Source organism: Callorhinus ursinus, unplaced genomic scaffold (assembly GCF_003265705.2).
Source record: "Callorhinus ursinus isolate GAN/ISIS: 27379988/994484 unplaced genomic scaffold, GSC_fseal_2.0 scaffold55, whole genome shotgun sequence".
Classification (NCBI taxonomy): Eukaryota; Metazoa; Chordata; class Mammalia; order Carnivora; family Otariidae; genus Callorhinus; species Callorhinus ursinus.
Window position 1 is genome coordinate 5115305 of NW_027397117.1, and position 20054 is coordinate 5135358.

Sequence of the window (20054 nt, forward strand, 5' to 3'; positions counted from 1 at the left end):
CCCGGGGAATTTGAGGGGGGGGGGGTGGAGTTTTGACATACTCAGCCATTTCTCCAAAGCCAATGTTCAGAAAGTCCTCTGCCCCCTACCCCCCGCCTTGTAAGTTTCCAGGCAGGAAAAGTACAGGGACATCTGGTCACCCACTCTTAGCGAAACACAAAACCGGCCATGAGAGCACTGAGGAGGGGAGCAGGGATTTTGTGGGCAAATGACGTCCCTGCCTCACCCACACGCAGAAGGTGGGGACCAAGTGCTTTCTCCAGAAGCTGTGCTCTCATCCTCCTTCTTAGGACCCCTCGTGTACTTCATCCACGTAGAACATATTTATAAACTAATCTTGAGCTGCGCAGGGCCAATCCCAGCACTGATGAACTGCTGTCCTGTGAACACCTCACCTGCTTTGGTCGGGTCTGGAAGCTCCCTGAGGGCAGGAACCGTGCCCCACTTTTCCTTTCCTCTTCCTCAGTATCAACTTTAAAAAAATTTTCATTGGTAGATAGATATTCTTTTTTTTAAGCTTTTATTTATATGAGAGAGAAAGAGAACGAGCAGAGGGAGAGGGAGAAGCAGACTCCCTGTTGAGCATGAAGCCCCACACGGGGCTCGATCGCAGGACCCTGAGATCATGACCCGAGTTGAAGTCAGATGCTTAACCAACTGAGCCACCCAGGCGCCCTGGTAGATTGAGATTCTTCTGAAGGGCCAGAGACCCTCCATTGCTGCATGCCCTGGTTTTGGCAACTATAATAACATCTCTCCAGATAGAACCATCTGATTGCTCTGTGGGGTCCCAGAGCCCTTGAACCTAAGATTCTCCTCTCCTGCTACTTACTCCCCATTCTTGGGCAACAGCTATGAGGGCATCTCGGTCTCATGCGAACCATTAAGGTCTTAAGGTGATTTTGATGCTACAAGTGATGATTACTTTATTCTACCTCAGCATATCTTATGTGTCGGGGGGGAGCGGGGACACAAAGGGGTGGGTGGGATTCTTCTAGCAAACTTTTTCTCTAAACTATACATGCTCTCTACCCCCATTATTTCCAAGACAACCCAGTTTGGGAAATTGACACAGACAGGGTCACAATTTGTAAACATTTGTAAGTGGTTCTGAGTCATTCTCTGCAAACCTCCCCCAACCCCATGCACCCACATAAACCTACACTACCAAGTTCATTACTCTAGAATCATGCCGGGAATCTTTATTAGCCAACAAGGAGAGAGCCCAAGCTTCATTCCTGCAAAGGTCAGAATGGAAATTAATCTGAGTTGTATCAATGTGCACAAAAGAGTCTGAAGGAAAACAGTTGAACTTGCTTGGTCTGAAATGACTTTTGCAAATGAGCTTAGTTGGTTGCTGGCATTCTGAATTAATTTGATTGGCTGCTATTTTTTAAAAAGTCGCTTTGTCACATTAACTGAATTGAACTTTTCAAAAGGAAGCTTATTTTTCAGGAGCATCTAAGTTTTCAGAGTTCAGCTAATATACTGCATAACTTTCCCAGCCCCCTCCAAGTCCCAGACATTTAACATTTTTAAGATTTCTCAGATGTAACTTGCTAATCAGATTGGACGTATTTGCCTCTCTGGTGCTTCCTGGTGGCAGAGGCTGCTGGTTGCCTCCCAGGATCCCTTCTTTCTCTCTTCCTTCCTGAGAACCAAAGTTCTCATTCCATTATCTGGAATGCACATGTGATATCTGGAGCTCTAGCTGCTATATGGGAACATGAGGCATGGGTCACATACAAGAAATGGCAGGAGTCGAGAGCCTAATAACTTAGAGAAGCTGTCGCTCTAGCCCCAGACTACCATATCCAGACGGCCTTTACTCTACTAGCAAGACAGAATGTTCTAGTTGGTTTAAGCCACTCTAATGTTGGACTCTCTGTTACAGATGCCAGCTCTGATCAAATGTGCCATCCATCCTAGATACTCTAGAATTCCAATGTGTTCTTCTTTATTTTATCCTTGGCTTATCATCAACTGTTGGGAAAAAAAAAACAGTTCAGAGAGGTTAAGTATCTTGTCCAAGATAAGAACAGAAGAGAACCTGGGTCTTCTCTGACACGTAGGTCTTCTGTTTGCCAATGCTTCTTATAATAAGAAGCCTTAAATGTCAACCCACAAACACATGACCATGTATCGTGACACTAAATCCCCTCATGTTTTGGCATTTGGCTTCTTAGACAAGTACCGCTTTCTAAAAGCTGAATTATCACAGCATATCATGAAGTAGAAGAGCACTCAACGGGATTCCCATCCATCATTCCTTTTTCTAAACTAAACTGGTGTGCATCGATCGCCCAGTCCAGCACATTGTGACAATCAATAACTTTTTTCAGAGAAACTGTGTGTGAGACTGAAGAAATTAGCTTATTTTGTAGTGGAAAGAAACAAGATGTCAATCAAACCCCTTAAATCAAACCTCCAGTAAGTGTAGGTGTCAATACAAGAGAAATCTAAGTCACAACTGCCAAAGTCGCTCTGATAGGACGAGGCCAGTGCTCTTATGCCCGCTAAGCATGGAGAGTACATTAAACACAGAATCCCCTATCATACTGAGAACACCCTTCTCCCCTGTGAGACATCTTGCAGGACAGCTATTCCACCTAACAGCTCTACCTCACCTTTGCGATTCTCAGTTTCATATTCCATGTCCTGATGACCACTGCCGAGTAACAAATCACCCCAAAATTTAGCAGCTTAAAACAACCAATTTATTTTGCTCACAATTTTGTGCATCACAAATTTGGGAAAGGCTCACCTAGAAATTTCTGGCTCATGTGGTTGTAATCCGATGCTGGCTGGGGCTGCATGCATATAAAGGCTTGATTAGGTGGGACATTCAAGATGGCGCATGCACATGGCTGATGATTGATGCCAACTGCTACCCGGGACTGATTGACCTAAACACTTGCATGTGGCCACTCCAGCAGGAGCGTCTCAGGGTAGTCAGGCTTCTTGGGTGACAGATGGCTTTCCCCAGAGGATGAGATGGAAAATTCTTGGCCTGTTAGGAGCTAGCCTCAGAAGTTGTAGGCCCTGGCTTCCACTGCATTCTCTTGGTTGCAGAAGTGTTGTGGTTGCATCAGCCCACCCAGACTCAAGGTGAGGAGACTTAAACTCCATTTCTCAATAGGAGGAGTGCCAAAAATTTGCAGCTTTTTTTGAGCATGCCTTTGCATATCAGGGTTGGCAGGGAAGGCATGAGTAGATTACAAAGAGAAGAAACAAGGAAATGGATTTTCAAAAAGTGTCCAATTCAACTGAATGCTTTTGTTTCTTGCTGTGCTCTTGTGTTCTGCCAAATTGCCTTTTCCTTACTTTCTCTTCAACCTCAGAGTAGTCCCCTCTTCAGGCTCTAGTCCCGCTGCTCCCATCCTACTATGCTTTGGTGGCCTTCTGTGGTTCCTCTGAGTTCTAGTATACCCATATGACTTGATTTTTCTCTGTGAAGCACAGTCCCAGACCCAGCTCTCTCCTTTAGACTGGCTGTCATATTGTTAGACATTGGGGCTGAATTGTGTGGTGCCTATGTGTCAAATACAGTTTTATACCTTTTTATACTTTTATACCTCATTCATTCAACCAATATGTACTGAATACCCATTATGTGTTGGCAAGCCAGGGGGTATGGACATATTCCAGAAAGACATGGTCTCTGTTCTCACGGAGTTTACAATCTTATCCAGCTAGCTACTTCCCCAAAGAAGCAACAGAAGAAGCTGAAAAAGCATTTTGCTCCGTCTAGAGATGCAGCAAAACAAAATTAAGAGGAAAGTTGGAGTTATTTGGGGATCATCCTTAACACGTCCCTTTTAAAAAAAGATTTACTTATTTACTTGAGAGAGAAAGAGAGAGAGACAGCATGCAGGGAGGGGCAGAGGGAGAAAGAGAAATTCCAGCAGACTCCTTGCTGAGCTCAGAGCCGGATGCAGGGCTCGATCCCAAGACCCCAAGATCACGACCTGAGCCGAAACCAAGAGTCGGACATTTAACCAACTGCACCATCGAGGCGCCCTTTAACATGCCCCTTTTTAAGTTAACAAAGTGAGGGGCGGGCATAACCTCCCACCTTCCTAAGGTACCTAGAGACCTGGGGCATATCACACTGTGGATTAGTTAGGGCACTGCAGGCTGTTGCAGAAACAACAACAATTTGTTTTTCATGGTTTCGTAAAACAGAAGCTTATTTTTGGCAGATGTTCCTAATTGGCCAGTGGCTTTCCTCCATGCAGTGATTCAGGGAGCCAAGCTCTTTCTAGTTTGTGCTTCTGCCAATCCCTAAGCTCTTGTCATCATCCACACAGGGCTGGCAGGAAAGGAAAGAGAGCATTCGAGAAGGTGCATCTGTTTCTTCAACAAAACCAGCACCTTTGTTCACTTTCATTCGGTGAGACAGACTCCTCATGTGGCCACACTCAGACACCGAGGCTGGGCCATGTAGCTCTTGCTGGGAAATCACTTATGGCCGAGGAAACACCAGTGTTGGTGGAAAAGCTAACCATCTCTGCCACACACGCCCTGTCCTTTCCTGCGCCCTTCAAAACCGTAACCGAAAGGTCTTCCTGAAACAGAATCAAAACCAGGGACACTAACTCCAAGGCAACCTCGAAGGCAGGAAAAAAGCCACAGAAAGACCATGTACAGGCCTGGATCAGGGTAGCTAGAGATGTATCAAAGGAGTAGGAGTTAATTAACCTTAATGTTCAACGTTTTTCCGGGATTGTCCTCAAGCCTATAATGGATAGGGCCATCTTCTTTACATGCTCCCTTCCTGACATACGTTTTCAATGCCAGCAGCAAAGACAGACCCAAACTTTGAAGTTTTGGGAAAACTCTCCACTTACTGACCCACAGATGCCATTTTCCTTTCAACTTTGCAGCCTCACCCCTGTTTGAGAACACCCAAGTTCTAGCTGAATGCTTGGAGAGCTAAGGTCTAAGAATCAAAATGGAGGCACATTAGAGGGAATATGCAAGGAGGTTAAAGACTTATTTATTTATTTTAGAGAGAAAGGGAGCACGAGCAGAGGGAAGGGCAGAAGGTGAGGGAGAGAGGGAGAATCTGAAGCAGGCTCTGCGCTGAGCCCGGAGCCTGACGCAGGGCTCCATCTCACGACCCTGAGATCATGACCTGAGCCAAAACCAAGAGTCAGACACTTAACGAACTGAGCCACACAGATGCCCCATGGAGGCCTTATTTTAACACAGTGGAACGAAAGCCAGAATGGAGGCTGATTGATGTCCCTCAGCAGATCCTCTTTGGAGGAACTTTAGACCCCTCTTCTTTCCTGCGTGTGGGGCCTGCAGATTGCCTCAGACAATTCTGGGGCAGAAGGGATCTTCGAGAGGACCTATTCCAATGCCTTTCTCTGAGAGATGAGAAATGTGAGGCTCAGAGTAGTTAGGTAACTTTCCTGAGATCACACAGCCAAGGAGTGGCAGAGCCCGAGCATGAGCAAACCACGCTATGTCACAGGCATGCAGTGCCCTCAGTAAATACGGGTGTCCCTCTCCCCCCAGGTCTGCCCAGGCTACTCTGTCCTAATTATATCTCCTGCTTCTTATCCAGCCTGACAGACAGCCTCTGCCCAGTTCAGCAACACCAAACTGTCATTCTACCACATTCCACAGAATCCATCAACAGACTCATAAAGGCTGAATTCAACTCACACGTCACCGTCCTGTTAATTTCCCCAGCAAGCGGGCAAATCGTGGATCCTGGAGATGCCAACTCTATCCCACCCCGGGGTTATTTGGAAGGCTTGAATTCAAACAAGGAATCAGCCAGACTCAGTCTCCTTTTCCTAAAGCCCCAAGCCATTTGGTTTGGTTTAATGTCCTGTTAAATATTCAAGTTGATTTCGGTGGATGTGATCTCGATGGCCGCTGCCCAGGGGACACTCACGTGTCCTGACCATCTTCCAGGTAAACCAAAGATTTGGAGAAGCAGTTACCGGAGCCCCCAGGGAAGTAGCAAGTCACCCAGTGAAACCTGCACCACGGTTTCATTATGACCACGTCGGCAAAGCTTTGAGAGAGGCTGGTGGGAAGGAAAACCCGCAGCTGTTTTTCAAGAAATTAATTTCTATCCCTGCAGTGATCAGTCCTGGTTAAGTGAGAGAATCAAATTATCTAAGTTACTTCTGCTGGGAAGGTCGGCTGCTCTGAATCCTGATGAAAAATAACACAATGGTGCTATTTAATTTAAAACCTCCATCTGCTTCACTTATAATTCATAATGATTATGCTCCGCATTTATGTAGTATCCAAGGATAGCAAAGAACTTTGATAGCATAAATGATTCATCCTTGGGACCCTACAGAGAAGCAGCGCTGGGCTCCCTTTCTCCGTAGGACCGGTGAACAGGTAGGATTGAGCCCACAAACCCAGATTCCCAAGGGGCTCTTCCAACACAGGTCAACACTCCCTCTCTAGTTATTTAGGGCTTGGCATCAAGACGAGCCAGACTAATATATTACCCAAACGGACATCATGATATTAGGAGCATAAAAGAGATAAGGAGTTATGGCTTGCAAATGTAAATCAATAAAGACCGTGGGCTTTCAGCCATTTCTTTCTGAGAAAAATGTTACCAGTGCTTCCAGCAGCCTGGCCAGCATATGGTAGCCTTCTCCAAGACAGTCTTAAATGTTGATCTAATAGGTTCGCGCACGACACAGACAGAATGAGCCGTGTGCAAATAACAGTCAACACGTGCCCTGCACTTTACAGTTTACAAAGCACTTTCCGTCTTTTACCTCATTTGCATTACCGCTCTGTTGCATCGTGTGCTTTACACGCCTTGACTCCTGGCTGAAACCACAGTGACTGTTCACACACACCCCCTGCCAGGCGAACCGGTAGTGCCCCGCGAGACAGCGCAGGCTTCACTCCACTCAGTGACTTCACTTGGTGGAATCACCAAGGACCACGCCACTAGCCATGGTGGCCCAGCAGTCAGAGACCAGCCACTCCTCTCGTATTCCGATCCACGGAAGGAATTAATAATACCAGTGTCCGCGCTTCGTCTACTACCCGCTTTGCCGCAGGTGATTTGTCAGGGCTTGCAAACACATTCACTAATAAGCCTGACCCGAGACTGGCCAAAGGATGAAACTGAGGCTTAAACTTGCCTAATAAGTTCAGAGTCGAGTAATGGGTAGAGCCGTTCAGATCTGGCCCAGTCGCAGACTTCCACAGGCTTCCCCAGGGAAACCAGGACACGATAGACTATAGGCAGACACCAGTCCAGTCAATGGTACTCCTTACGTGATCCTGGCAGCCACGCTCTCTCCTCCTGGGGACACTGCCTCCGTCGAAGCCCTGCCCAGTTAGTGACAGACTTCTCAAATGCTGGTATGGCCGCATTAATAGGAGCATGATGTCCAGAATAAGGGAGAACTGTTACTTTACAAGCCCCATTCCTCTAAACACACTTGAAATATACATACCCAACCAAGAATATGATGGGAGAGAAAGCAGCCTCGTTCTGTATGTGACAGAGGATCTGACTGAGTTGGAAACAGCAGAGAAGTTGGCGCAAATCTCTGCAAGCAACGTGACCTCTTGGGCCAAGTGCTATTAATGGGACCACATCAGCCCCTCCTCCTTGCATTGCTATGATGGCCACATTAGATAATGTATGTAAATGCTTAGGCTGGTGTCTGAACACTGTAATCTTTTGGTCATTACAAGGCGGGGTTCTTGCCTTCAAGAGGGAGAAAGGGACAATAGTGAAAAATGAGATTTCTTCCCAGGACTAATTTCAGACCAGCTATTTTGGAAAAGCAAAAACAAAACAGCTAGCCTCGCTGTGGGATGATGTGTCTGATTCCTTTCCCGACCGCTCTCTCGCTGGGTGGAGGAGAGACCCAGATTACTACGAAAGAATTTCTGACTTCCTCACCCTTTAAATAATTGCACATTCCCTAGAAGAGAGAATCATTTGGTGTGAAAATCTCTCCACACTGACTCGTAGCTGAAAGCTCTCTGCTCCACCTTCTGCCTAAAGTAGGCCATTTGGGATGGAGGCAGCCAACAGGGGACGGGCCCTCCAAACTGCAGGACCCCAACAGAGGGCTCAGGCTTCCAAGGCACACTGACCAGAATCCAGACAGCTCCTTGGATCTCACGTTTTAGGTTGCAGAAACTCTATTTCCTTGTCTAAAAAAAAAAAAAAAAAAAAAAATGGGGGTGGAGAAGGCCCATGGAGAAAAAGCAGCCAACAGATTCTCTGTGCCCATTAAAAGCTGTTCCCATTGTCCACAACCGTGTGGCTCCACAGGAAGGACACCACAGTGATTGTGTGGGGGTGACAGAGCTGCGGGTATCACGGCTCAGTGCCTCTGGTGCGTGGGAAGGACCCAGGCAATCTCCAGAATCATCACCCAAGCAAAGGAACGTACCTCTGGCTGGAGAAGGCCTCCCACCCCATGATGGTGCCCCAGGCAGCAGAAACAGATGTCAGGACAAATTGGGGCATGGTCTGAAAGAGACAGGCCGGCTGAGGGTCGGCCTGTGAAAAACACATTTGTGCTCACACATCCCCCAACAAACTGCTGGCTTGTCCCCCAAACACACTGGCCCTTCTGTTTCTTCTGCATGGAAGGCTTCAGTCCTTTCCCGCCCAGCCCACCTGGAAAGCTGCCACTCTTTACATGAAGACACACTTCATAGATTTTCTCTTTCATGAGACTTTCTTGGATCTCCAGGCAGAAGTAATCATTTCCTTATCTGTGAATCCATGACATTTTATCCATACTTTATCGATGGCACAAAGAATATTGTCTTAGAGATCATTATCTATGTGTCTGTCTCTTCCATCAGACTGAGAGCTCTTTCAGGTCAAAGGCAGAGTTTCATTGTTTCTGTATCTTCAATTTTAAATATGAAGTCTTTGCGTGATAACCTGATTACTTCTCCTTCCTCTGGCCTTACCCCCACTGGGGTCCATTCTCTGGACTATAAGCTCGATGTGGAGACAGGAGTTGTGTGTGGTTATCTGCTTATCCCCAGAACCTAGCTTAGGCCAAGGCATTTATTTTCCGAACAACTGGACTGAATGGATGAATGGATAGAGGGATAGACAGAGGTAGGAAGGGCCGGGTGGATGGACGAATGCTTAAATGGATGGATGGATGGATGGATGGATGGATGGATGGATGGATGAGGGATGGATGGATGGATGAGGGATGGATGGATGGATGAGGGATGGATGGATCAGTGAGTGGGCAGATAGAAGCATGGATAGAGAGAGGGATGAATGGATGGGTGGATGGATGGATGGGTGAGTGGGTAGATGGATGCATAGAGGTAGGGAGGGATGAGTGGATGAATGAATGTTTAGTTGGATGAATGGATGGAGGAAGAATGGATGGATGGGTGAGTGGGTGAATGCTGGAAAGAGATAGGGTGGGATGAGAGGATGAATGAATGTTTACATGGATGGATGGATGGATGAATGGATGGATGGATGGATGGATGGATGGACGGATGGTTAGATGGATGGAGGAGGGATAGATGGATGGGTGGGTGGGTGAATGGGTGGATGGATGCATAGATAGAGGGAGGGAGGGATGGGTGGGTGGATAGATGGGTGCATGGATAGAGAGAAGGATAGATGGATAGGTGGATGGACGGATGATTGGTTGGATGGAGGAGGGATGGATGGGTGAGTGGGTGACCAGTTGCATGGATAGACGTAAGAAGGGATGAGTGGATAAACAAATGTTTAAACGCATGGATGGACGGATGGATGGATGGATGGATGGATGAGGGATGGATGGATGGATGGGTGAGTGGGTGGATGGATGAATGGATAGAGGGAGAGATGGATGGGTGGTTGGATGGATGGATGGATGGGTGGGTGGTTGGGTGGATGGATGGATGGGTGGATGGATGGATGGATGGGTGGGTGGTTGGGTGGATGGATGGATGGGTGGATGGATGGATGAGGGATAGGTGGATCCGTGAGTGGGTGGATGGATGCATAGAGGTAGGAAGTGATGAGTGGATGAATGAATGTTTAGATGGATGAATGGATGGATGGATAAAGGAGGCATTACAAAAATAACACCAATAAAAGTGGAGAGAGGAAAAACTCACCACTAACACGTGGGACAAGGGTGGAGTATCCAGAAAGTCTCATAGAAGAGGTGATAACTGAGGTGAACCTTTACAGCAAACTAGAATTTCTGCAGCTGGAGGAGAAGGGCCTTGCATTCAGGAGACACTGCGAGGAAAGATGCAACAGGAGGATGTGGAGAGCAGCAGGGATTCCTCAGTGGCTGGAGTGTAAGATGTGTGTGAGGTCATAGAGAACACAAGCTGGGAACAGGCCTCCTGCTTGTCACACGGGGTCTCAAACGTCCTATGAAGGAATTGTGAGTCTATCACACACAAACCAGTAGGAGATACCCAAGGGTTTTATTCCTTTGTTTTGTTGTAGCCGAGGTGCACGGACAAGGCACTGTGTTTTGGGGTTAAGGCACTAAGTCTTCCCTGAAAACATCATGTTAGAAGCACTATAGCTGGAAATAATCCCTTATCATCCATGGGCGCCCGTGATTTACCAAACCTGCTAAGCCACCAGGTGGGAGGTGAAAACAAAGCAGGCAAGCTCTGAAGGCTGAGGTAAGAAAGTGAGGCTCGGGCCATGAAGTGGCGCCGGCCAGTCTGCAGGCAGGCTGGTGATGAACTGCCACGGCCAGCACAGAATGGAAGTGGGGGGCAACCAAGGTGAGCCTCACCTGCGCTTCACCTGCATGTCAGGCTGTCCAGCCCTGACCTGCAAGCTTTTGCAAACCACAGTCGAGAAAGATCACATGCAGGACCCAATCTGGGTCATGGCGTTTGGATGCAGGCCATCTAGGCCACGTCGTCTATCAGCAGCTTTTGTCATCTCCACTCCCTCTGGGAGGTGTCTGCAGCCGAAACTGGCTCCTGGGCACCCAGCACATGCGCGCACGCACCCTGGTGTCCGTTCTCGTTGCAATGTCACTTAGACTCCGTGCCTACTTTGGGGGACACTTGTTACTTCCTGGGTAAGGAGGGACACCCAAAGCAAGGAGGCCTTTCCAGAATGGAGATACCCAAGGCCCCACCTATACACCCTCTCCCACCTCTGAGACACCCCCCTTATGCCCCCCCCCGCCCTGCACCACACGCTGCTTGACCCGGTGGCCCCCCTCCTCTTGGGGACCACAACTTCACCAAGGGAAGGAGGCTAGGGTTGTTGGTTGCAGTTCAGATGACAGATGAGGTAGCACAAGGAAGCTTCCAGGGGAGGCAGGGCAGAGTCCCCCGCGGGCTGGACACGGTCCTCTCCCACTCTGATTTGCTTCTTGCCTTTCCTTCCCTGTCCTCACAAGGGTTGAGCCCTGCTCTCTCCGCGCAGCAGCCAGAGAAAGGGTGCAGACAGCTGTGTCTGCTGCTTCTCACCGCCCAGTCCGGAACGCTGTTACCTCCATGGTGCCCACAAAAGAAAATGAGGAGGCAGCATTATTGCAGCGATTCTAATTACTGTATGCTAATCGGGCCACCTCCAGGCTTTTGGGATGGTGCCGTTTCGCTGAGATGAGACGACAGAAGCCCTTGCACTCGCCTTGCTCTACTTATTCCTCCCACTGCTTGCAGAACATTCTGTACCAGGCAGCAGCCTGCACAGATACCCCACGCGCAGAGGAACCTCAAAGATGTCTGCCCATGGATGACCTGGTCCACAGTCCATCAGACCCGGACACAAGTCCTTCACTTGTGTTCCTGTATACTGGGGCTTCTAGGGTCCCTGACTGTGCCTCAGCCCCTAGGGCAGACAAATATTTTTATAGGCACCTCTAGGCATTTATGGGGTTGTGGGGGGGGGGGAATGGTTCACAGCTGTCCTTGGATTTTCAAGGAAACCCAGATACCCTTTTTTTGAAAATGAGAAAACCACTGTCCTAAAGGGGAAAGCACCTAATTTATCAAGAGTTTATTTTACTCTCTGCATACCCTTGGGGAAAGAAATATAATAGCAAAAATTTTTAAAAGGCAAGAAAAGAGAGGGAGGCTAGAGATGGAAATTAGAACAGAGTCAACAATCAACAGATCAACATTAATTTAGTTCGACCCATTTAACTCTTACCAGGCTTGTCACCTCTTGGTTTAAATTCTGACCAATTAAAAAAAACAAACAAACTATAAAATAAATCTTTAATTTCTGGCCAGGGCTTCTGTACTGCCCTCCTAACTGGTCTACCTGTATCCATGCTTTTTATTTATTTCTTTCATTTCCAAGCAGAGAGAGCAGTTGAAAGAACTGTGCAGGGGAACAGCCATATCTCCACCACACCTGGATTTGACAGTGAACTTCATACTACCCCTGTTCGCCCTTGGGGCTACCCATCTCTCCAGTCTCTCCCTGTTCACCCCGCCCACTTGAATTCCTTGTTGCTGCTATTGGTCTGGGTATGTGTTTCTCTCCCGCGTCCTTCCGTTTTATTGCCCACTCAGAAGGCAGTGATCTCTCGGATACGCAAATCTGATCATACCCCCAACCCGCACCTCTCATACGTCCTCAGATGTGGCCCAGAAAGCCTCCATCGGGCTCAAACTGGGGCAGCCCCTACTACAAGTGATGTAGACAATGAAATTCAATTGCGTGTACAAGTTACAGAGAAACAAGGCTGTGGAGTGTGTTGGTTCTGCCTCATTAATCCCAAGTACACAGAACTGCTTTAAAAAAAAAAAAGTTAAATACACAGCACATACTAAGACTACCTACGCCGCAGATAAAGAATCTTTTCAATTAAAACTTCCACTGATGAAAAGTTAATGTTTTGACTTGAATCAGAGTTCCCCTGTTGCGTTGCAGACTCAATATGAAAATCCTTCATGGCTGCCAGAATTCCAGATGCTTCAGATTTGATGAGCAAAAAAAAAAAAATAGCCTCCGCCTTGCCGTTTTGTTTTTAATAGACGCTGAGTTCAACGCATTCATCCTGCCAAAGCCGTGCTGCATTGGGGAGAAACAAAATGTATGACTCCAAGGCCATTATTAAATTTGGACCAGAATAGGCATCTGCCCTGGAGGCTTCAATATGAGGGTCAGAGATTCGCATCGTACAGACAATGCTTTGTCAGGCTGATGCAGACATTGCAGATACAATGCAGTACAACTTTCAATTAGAGATATATTAATAGATAAGAGCATCTTGCAGGACTTGGTTGGCATAGTGTTTTGTTATTGTTATTACTGAGAGAACACAGGGGAAAAAAGTCCCTCCAACACATCCTCTGTGCACTGCAGCAAATCAGCTCCGACGTCTAGGCCTGAACTCCTCAACCAAGGCCTGCAAGATGCTCTTATCTGGGGCTCCCATCCACGCCACTCAGGCACAGAGAAGAGAGGTAGATTGTGCCCCATAGCCATGGAAAAGGTAGATGGCAAATGAATTTGACTGGAAGGAGTAGGGTTGGTGATCGGCCTTGACTTGTTGTGTGGGTGAGACTCTGGGGCACCTGCCTGTCCCCAGTCCATGCATCCGCTATGCAAAGAACAGGTTCCTATTTCCAAGTGCTCTGGACAAAGTGAAAGCCTTTGTATGCTATGGGCAGCCAGTGGCCTGCCTACAGCCATCCACTCTTCCTTTCTTCTTGCTAGAACCCCAACTATAAATGGGGTGACATGATTGGCTGAGGCTCATAAATGCTAGCCTATTCTTTTCTGCCAGTTACATGATTTTCAAGGGTCCTCTTTGCTGAGCGTAGTCTCGAGGATGTACATGGGCAAGGAAATGAAAGAAAAGCATGTAGGGGAGGCTCCCAGGAAAGATTATCCTCCATGAGAAAAGGAGACCCTTTGCTTTTCCACATGTCCCTTGTCCTGCCTTGAGCACAGTGAGTGAGGACCTGGTGCTTGGAGCGGCAGCATCCCATCTTGGATCATGAAAGGACTGCCCTGAGAATGAAAAATGGTCATGCAGAGAGGCAGAGAGCAAACAGATGGAAGGGGTCAGAGTCCCTGATGGCAATGAGTAGCTGCACCAACCCTGGAACTGACATCAACTTGTTCCAAGAGAAAATTAAACACATATACAGCTCGATATGCTGCTGCCTGGGTTTTGTTACTTGCAGCCCAAAGCATTTCTACCCGACAAAGATCACTGAGCTCGAATCCAGGGCAGTGCGAGTGCTGTGTCAGCATTTTGCAGTAGAGTCTTCCAGTGCTCTCCTGTATCTGGTTCTCCCTTCCTCTGGGCACACGGAAGGATTCCCCTTCCCTGCTGCCTTGGGGTTAATGTCATAGGACTAGACCGCCCATTTAGTGACCACGGAAAAGGCAGTGGTCGGTGCAGAGCCCAAGTATTTCATTGCAGGCATGGGATTCTTGGTGTTCTTTTTTGCTACAGTAGCAAACAAGGAGTCCCCATGTTCCAGCATTGGCCTAGATCACCAAGTGACTAGGGGGCAGGATCTTTTGTCAATCTACATGGGATGTGCAGCATGAATTAGAAACCAAATTCTTGTTGTGTGAAGCCAATGAGATATGGGAGTTGTTTGCTAGGTTGGCATATCCTAGCTCTGCTGAACAATACATAGAGTTGTCAGTTGTCCTTTTAAAGAGTCAGTCTGATGTGAGTTACAGAGGATCTCGCTATGGCAGATACGTTGATTCATTGATTAGGCTACTCAACACTCATCATCCCTTTCCTCATCGCTAACCAAACTGCAATTTTCTTCAGGGTTGTGATCTTTCCCAACCCATGTATGACATGAGAGGTAACCAACCCCACAGGATGGCTGTCTCAAGACACTCACTTCCCCAGATTCTCTTGTAGGGCTTTCGGCTAATAAAACATAATGGAAAAATCTGCACATTAAGAGGTATGTATTAGTTTCCTAGGGTGGCTACAACACACACTGGGGGGCTGAAACAACAGAAATGTATTGTCTCACAGTTCTGGAGGCTAGAAGTCCAAAATCAAGGTGTCCACAGGGTTAATTCTTTCTGAGAGCTATGAGGGAAGGATCTGTTCCAGGCCTTTCTCCTTGGCTTGTAGAAGGCCATCTTCATTTTGTGTCTTCACGTCATCTTCCCCATGTGCATGTCTGTCTCTGTGTCCAAATCACCTCTTTTTATAAGGACACCAGGCCTATTGGATTAGGGTCCACCTTAATGAATTCATTTTAACTTGATTACCTCTGTAACAACCCTATCTCCAAATAAGGTCACATTTGGAGTTACTTTGGGTTAAGATTCCAACTTTTTTTTTTTGCAGGGACACAATTCAACCCATAACAGGTTTTTTGTTTTGTTCTGTCTTTTGTTTTTGGTTTTATCTTATATTACTCATCCTCTTCATTTAGATTTGGAAGGTTGGTGTGCAGATGTTATGTAGGAGCTAAGGCAGCCACCTTGTGATCATGAGGGAGAAGACCAAAACTCATAGAGATGCCCCAAGAGTAACACGCAACACTCTGGAACCACCAACTTTCAGACTTCTTGTCAAGTAAGCCATGATTGTTCTTACAGTTAAAGCTACCATTCGATCAAGCCTCTATTAATTGCAGCTACATAAGAACTTATACCGAGATTCAAGACCAGAAGTCCTAAGACTATGGTCTCAGCCTCCAGTTTCACAGATAATAACAGAGAAGTCATTAAATACTATAGCTTCAACATCTGGTGAACAAAACTCACCCTACTGACCTTTAATAGGCTTATATTGTAGATGGAGTATCACATGAAATAATGTCCAGGCCTTTTCAAAAACTCAACAAAAAGTTATTTATTTATTTATCTCACAGTTAAATATTGAGTTATCTCCTACTTGTGGGCACTGTGCTAGGTCTAGAAATTGTGTTAAAAAACAGATGGGGTCCCTGCCTTCTTTGAACTTCTAGTCCAGTAGGAAAGTTAATCAAATAAGCACACAAGTAACTACCAGACTGGAAAGTGAAAAATTACATTTGATCCAATTATTTAAACATATAATAAACACATGAGGAGCTGACGAAGTGCACTCAATGTTAAATAATGTGTTTTCCATTGAACTCCATTACTATGTTCGCGAAGACTTAGTCTCAGAGCTTCTTCTTTTGAAGAAAAGGGATTCTCATTATAATTGTGCTCATATAATTTACCAGCCAAATTGGACATATTTAGGAGTTAAAGAAGGCACTATTAATAACCATCCCTGGATAAAGGGCATAAAGCAGAGATGCCACAAGAAACCAGGACATTTGGATACCCTCGTTATGGTGATTTGTACAGTCTAAAAATTAGGATGTTTAGAACATGAAGATGAGGCGTCCTGAGTCAAAATTCCACAGGATATCTCATTTTGGAGGGATACGATAAAATGGGAAGTGATTTATTTAATGTGGCTGAGATTAAGAATTAATACGGTGAAAAATCATTTTTAATTTTCCCACAATGTAAGTATTTAGACAAAAACCTACATTTCTGGTAGCCTAGAAAGTTTGTTGGAAAGAAAAAGAAACAACTGATCTAGACATAGTTTGAGGTGTAATAATAGAACACCATGAGATGGATTGATTTGTGCTATGCTAAGCTAGAAGGAAACCTCCTTCCCTGCTGTGGCTTGTAAAAGAAATTGAAAGGCTGCTCCAGTATATTAAATGAGGCTAAAAACCTTGATCGATAATTTTCTTCACAAAAAACAAAAAGGATGAAAATGATCAGATATTGATTCTAAATACTAATGCCCAGTACCAATTGGCAGAAACAGTTTGCAAGCAATATTTTGAAACTCGCCAGTGCATTGGTCTAAATTGTGAGAGGATTTTTTTAATGTGTAATGTGTTCCATCATATTCTCTACTCATTTCTAAATCTGAGACCTGTCAAGGATGTCTGAGAAGATGTTGTGCAAAGAAACAGAGCTTATTTTTGCAAATGGGTTTGGGACACTTTGATAAAATAGAGTTCTTGAAAAGAATCTTTTAAAGATACACTGGTTTGCAATCACATGCCCTTTATTTACCTAAATATTCTATTAAATTGAATACATCAGCATCTGTATTTGTGATTTGGAGTCCATGAATGCTGCCCCCCATCTCACACCTGAAAATCTCTCTTACCCCTTCTCCTTCCCCATGAAAATAGTGGCAGGTCTTGAAAAGCCCATAAACATTCTCTACTTTGGGTGAAAGCCTGAATTCATTCTGGGACGGCTTCTTACCATGCAAATAATCTAGGCATGTTATTTAATTTCTCTAGCTCTCAATTTCCACATGTGAAATAGGAGTGATAACAGCTACCTTGATTAAATGACAAAATGGCATGGAATTGATGCACAGTTCCTGACATTCAATAAGCCTCGATAAAGATGACAACTTAATCCTTAGACCCCTGCCACCCCCCTCGCTCTCAAAATTTCAATTGACATCTGCGAGGGGTAAAAGCTAGGCTTCATTTCTGTCTAATAAAAATTTCATTGGCTATATCACATAAGCAAAGTGCACAACTTGCTCATTTAAATGACGAACATTTAGAAAGAAAATGCACCGATGTAACCATCAAGAAATTCATATTGTTACACTCCCAGAAACCTCTCACTCAGGCTGCCTCCTCAAAGGTAACCAAGATACTGATTTCTATTACCCTAGAGTCTGTTTTGTCCTGTTCAGAACCTCATAGAGTATCTATTCTTTTGTAACTGGCTTCTTTCATTCAACATTAGGTGTCTGAGATTAATCAATTTTATTGATGTGGCAATAGCTCATTTTCATTCGTGGGAGTATTTTATTATATCTATATATCATGACGGATTTTTCCCCTCTTGATGAAGATTTAGGTTGTTTCCAATTTTGGCTGTTTTCTAAAATGCCACTATGGGGGCGCCTGGGTGTCTCAGTCGTTAAGCATCTGCCTTCGGCTCAGGTCATGGTCCCAGGGTCCTGGGATCGAGCCCCGCATCGGGCTCCCTGCTCGGCGGGAAGCCTGCTTCTCCCTCTCCCACTCCCCCTGCTTGTGTTCCCTCTCTTGCTGTGTCTCTCTCTGTCAAATGAGTAAATAAAATCTTTAAAAAAACAAACAAACAAAAATGTTTAAAATGCTACCATGGACATTCTTGTCTTTTGGGCACAGAATACACTTTTCTGTTGAGTAACTTCGAACTGGGATTGTTGGCTCATATAGTTACTGTGTGTTAGGCTTTTATAGTTTTCATCAAAGAGTTTTTCAAAGGAGCTAATATTTACACTTTTAAAAACTAGGACCCTGTAAGAGGTCCAGTGCCTCCACTTCCCCATGACTAACACCTGGGGTTGTTGTTTTGTTGTTGTGTTACTGTAATGTATCTCAGCTGTTCTGGGTATACAGCCAATGGGTGTATGGTGGTATCCCATTTAGTTTCAAAAGATAGTTATGAGTGCAAAAAGTGGTGATAGTGCACATCTCATTCTTGATCTCAGAGGGAAAATTTTTAACAGTTCAACATCTTTTCCCCCTTTACTCTATTAATGTGGTTAGTTGCACTGACTGATTTTCCAATGTTATGCTACCCTTGCATTCCTAGAATAAACCCATCTTAGCAGGGTATACTATCCTTTTTATATATCGCCATAATTGATTTGCTAAGATTTCTTTTTAATTTTTAACTTTCATGTCCACAAAAGTTTTTACATGATTTCTTTCTTTCAGTATCATGAAAATAATTGATTACTAATTGTCCTTTCTATTGGAAGTAAGATTATGCTGACCTCATAATAAATTAAGACGTGTTCCCTCTTCTTCTCTTTCCTGGAAAAGTTTGTGTAACAGTGACATTGTTTCTTTTTAAATGTTGGAAGACTTTACCACTGAAGCCATCCGGGTCTGGAGTTTTCTTTGTGGAAATATTTCTGGTTAAAAATATTACTTCTTTATTAGATCTGGGTATCTTCAAATTTATATTTCCTCTAGTTTCAAATTCTGCACATTGTGTTTTCTGAAACCTGTCCCTTCCATCTAAATTGTCAAGTTTATATGCAAGCTATTCACTATATCCTTAATGTCTAAAGGATCTTTTCATTCTTAATACTGGTAATTTGCACTATCACTTTTGGTTCTTGTACAAGAGGAAGTTCCCTAGGTAGGTGTCTATCAGTTCTACCCATCTTTTACGTAATCTGCTTTGGGATGCACTTATTTTCTCTATTATACATTTTTTTTCAGTTTTATACCTTTATTTGACAATCAGCGATTAGTTCTCATCCACATTAACTGTCTGTAGATTTTTGAAAGTGGTGACAGGTACACAGGTAACCAGTGTGTAGAGCTTGTTTGGTGAATCTTCATCCTCGTTACGTTTTCTGGACAACCGCACGCGGATACGGTATGGAACATTCCTTATTCCTTTGGCCCAGACAGCTTTGTTGAGCCAGGTGTCAATGCGCACATCTGGAGTTCCCATCTCCTTCATGGCAAATTTCCGGATCTCTTTGAGTGCCTGAGGGGCACGCTTCTTGAAACCCACTCCATGGATGCGCTTGTGAATGTTGGTGGTGTATTCTCTGGTCACTACCTCGTTGATGGCAGAACGGCCCTTCTTCTTGCCACCCTTCTTTGCGGGAGCCATTCTCCCGGGCCCTGGTTGGACTCTATTATACATTTTTAATTAATGTCTGCTCTTATCTTTATTGCTTCCATCCTCCTACTTTTGTAGCTTTAATCTGCTAAGGTTTACTATGTTTTTTAGATGCATACCTGACTTTGAGTCTCTCTTCTTCTTTTCTGACATATGCATGTAAAGCTGTGATTTCCCTCTACACATGGCTTTAAGCTGCATCCCACAATTTTGTAATATTTCATATTTATAATTTCATTAAAAATATTTTTCCAACCAAGCAGTTGTGAAAGAAAATAGAAGCACTCTCTGTGAAGTAATACAAGGCAATTTCCAGGATATACTGCCATGTTTAAGAAAACAAAAAAAAGAATACATATATATATATATATATGTGTGTGTGCTACTGTTTATATGAGAAATGTAAGTAAATAAAAAGATAGTTATGACTGCATTTCTTATTTTTGCAAAAAAAAGCAACAATTCAGGAAGGAAA

General features: G+C 44.9%; 1 protein-coding gene across 1 annotated transcript; it reads right to left on the reverse strand.

The window, feature by feature from the left end:
- Nucleotides 1–19156: 19156 nt before the first annotated feature.
- Nucleotides 19157–19570, reverse strand: LOC112817517 (large ribosomal subunit protein eL31-like). The gene has a single exon (XM_073884150.1). The coding sequence runs from the start codon at nucleotides 19568–19570 to the stop codon at nucleotides 19196–19198; it is 375 nt and encodes a 124-aa protein (XP_073740251.1). The 3' UTR covers nucleotides 19157–19195.
- Between the last annotated feature and the right edge of the window lie 484 nt (nucleotides 19571–20054).

Excerpts from the sequence above, each read along its gene's own strand:
- LOC112817517 (XM_073884150.1), bottom strand. The coding sequence starts at position 19,570 with ATGGCTCCCGCAAAGAAGGGTGGCAAGAAGAAGGGCCGTTCTGCCATC.